Consider the following 2,494-nt stretch of genomic DNA (forward strand, 5'->3'; position numbering starts at 1 on the left):
GTTGATGGACACTTTTCATCTCTTCAAGGGAACTAGTTTTTTTGTAAATATAGAATACCGGTCCTGTTTTCCATGTGGAATTCAAGAGGAGATTTCTGCCACTTGTATGGTGAATAATAAAAGTCTAACAAACCTCTGACACATTAATGATATGTGAAGTGGTCACAGACACAGAAGAAATAGCTCTAAGAAATCAGTTTCAAATTAGTTCAGATGGAAATCGTTCCAACTTTGTCTAAACATCCCAGGGAGAAATGTTTGTTCTCAAAAAATGTTGCTGGAAACTTTCAGTTGCAACTTGATATCCCCAGTCTTTTCCTCTTTCTGCCTTACACTTCCACACACACTGCCAAGAAGATTTCATCAGGTTTTGATCAGAAGGGATGTCTCAGGGAACATGATGCAGAACCGTCATCCAACAAAAGGAGCTGTGATACTATCACCCAGGCTATTTTTACCATTCCTCCCTCTGGCACCATGCAGACACAGTGCTGTACCTATAAAGTTACAACGACTTGGGAACTGCGTTTCATTAGAAAAAAAAACAATATAGAAACACCAGATTGTTGCACAGACAGGAATTGACTACAGGATGAGTCTCAAACCGAAACATGCAGAGTCCATCAACAAAGCAACAAAAAGAAATTGAAAAGTAAGGGAGGTTTCAAATGGGTCGTTTCCATTCTTCTCGCCTAGCGCCACCTAGTGTTTATCGACTCGGTATTTACAGCGGAACCTTGATCACTTGACGGTGTTTCTGGGCGGTGCGCATTTGCACGTGAACCAGCCTCATCATGGCGAGACACCTTCGCTTCGTTGCCCGGACGGTGATGGTTCAAGAGGGGAATGTTGATTCGGCGCATAAAACCTTAAACAGGTCAGGAGGTTGTTTTTATTTTCGCGTCATTTAATGTGTAAAATGAACATAAAATGTGTTTTTGTCCTACAGCGGACCGACCGGCTAACGTTAGCTAAGTTAGCTTTCAGGCTAATGTCACGCACTTGCACAGTGTGAGCTTTGTCGACTCCCGTCTATATTTACAAGAATACATACAGAAGCAGCTCAGAAATTAGAACATGATGGAAGACGTATGCATTTGTGTCAGTTGATTGAAGTATGCATCTCTGTATTCATTAATTCGTTCATTCATTTGAGACTTTCTTTTGCCATGTCAACAGAGTTGATCGGACTGTGTCCAGATACACCTCGATATACTGTATATCACAAACAATACCACACAAAGACCAATACATACAATGTTAGGAACAGTACCCAGCATTTTCTGTTAGGTTTGAGTAATTATTTAGTTTAAGTACCACAAATCTCAATTCTGAGATACTGGATTGTTGATTTTTGTTTGACTTTTTATCAACATTCTTTATTAATTAAAAAAAAAACATTAGAATAAAAAAGGTTGAAATTCGGCTTATTTTTGACAGAATCTAAAATATATTCATGTTTTATTGTTTGATATAAATTAAAAGAAAAATACACTTAAAAATTGGAATTTAAATAATTTCTAATGTTAATTTTATGTTGTATAAAGGTTCCTCACTAAAGACGATGTTTATATTCCCATCTCTGCGAAGGACCTTCTTTTATGGTATGTTTTTTTTTGATGATCTTTTTCCTCATTCCAGGCTTTTGACCAATGATGGCATCATTGAAACAGTAAAGCGCAAGCGTTACTTTGAGAAGCCCTGCCGAGAGCGACAGCGTAAGAACTTTGAAAATTGCCGACGGATCTATCACACCGAGATGGCCAGGAAAATCGCCTTCGTCTCCAAGACAAACAGAGAGGATCCTTGGCTCTGATGCAAATGAAAGGGATTGATAAAAGTTGTCACCAGTGGACTGGACAAGGCAGCGCAGTGGAATATGCAAATACACTGACCATAATGTCAGTGTCAACCAAATGAGAAGACTTACAAGAAAAGGTTGTGTGACAGTGTACAAAATACCATGTATATGACAAATGGCCGTGGGTTTTTTTGTAACGGAATGTATCTCCATTGTAACTGAGGAAAGTAATGCATTGCTGCCATGTACTCACATATCTGTGTTAAGAAAAAAAAAACCCTCCAAGTGTTTGTGAGTAGTTTCATTGACTAACATGACAGTTGGTTTGTGTTCACAACTGATGCCTCACATTATCAAACTAAATATCCAGCAATGCTACAAAACAGAAATAAAAGCGGTGGCAAAGGAAGGGAGTGACACACACGAAACAAACAACGATTCACAAATGAGTCATTGTTCCCGGAAGTTGAAATCTGTGTTCTCATAATTATGAAATCAGTATGTCATAATTACAAGAAAAGATGATGAGTTGTGCACTTGTGGAAGGACACGAATAGCCATGGCGTCAGTTGTTTGTCGCTACTCTCAGCTACGCCGCTAGAGGGCACTGCCGAAACACCAGCAGTTTCACCGACGCTGTCGATTCATTTCTTTAATTCCAGGGGTCGTGGCGTGCTCCCCCACGACTTTTGT

At 39.4% G+C, this 2,494-nt stretch overlaps 1 protein-coding gene across 1 annotated transcript; it reads left to right on the forward strand.

Annotated features, from left to right (window-relative positions):
- Positions 1–794: 794 nt before the first annotated feature.
- On the forward strand, positions 795–1,816 carry MRPS21 (mitochondrial ribosomal protein S21). Its single transcript, XM_078621870.1, has 2 exons — positions 795–877; positions 1,642–1,816. The coding sequence occupies exons 1-2, from the start codon at positions 795–797 to the stop codon at positions 1,814–1,816; spliced, it is 258 nt and encodes an 85-aa protein (XP_078477996.1).
- Positions 1,817–2,494: the final 678 nt, after the last annotated feature.

Source organism: Lampetra planeri, unplaced genomic scaffold, assembly GCF_965212315.1.
Source record: "Lampetra planeri unplaced genomic scaffold, kcLamPlan1.2.h2 scaffold_1201, whole genome shotgun sequence".
NCBI classification, from domain to species: domain Eukaryota; kingdom Metazoa; phylum Chordata; class Hyperoartia; order Petromyzontiformes; family Petromyzontidae; genus Lampetra; species Lampetra planeri.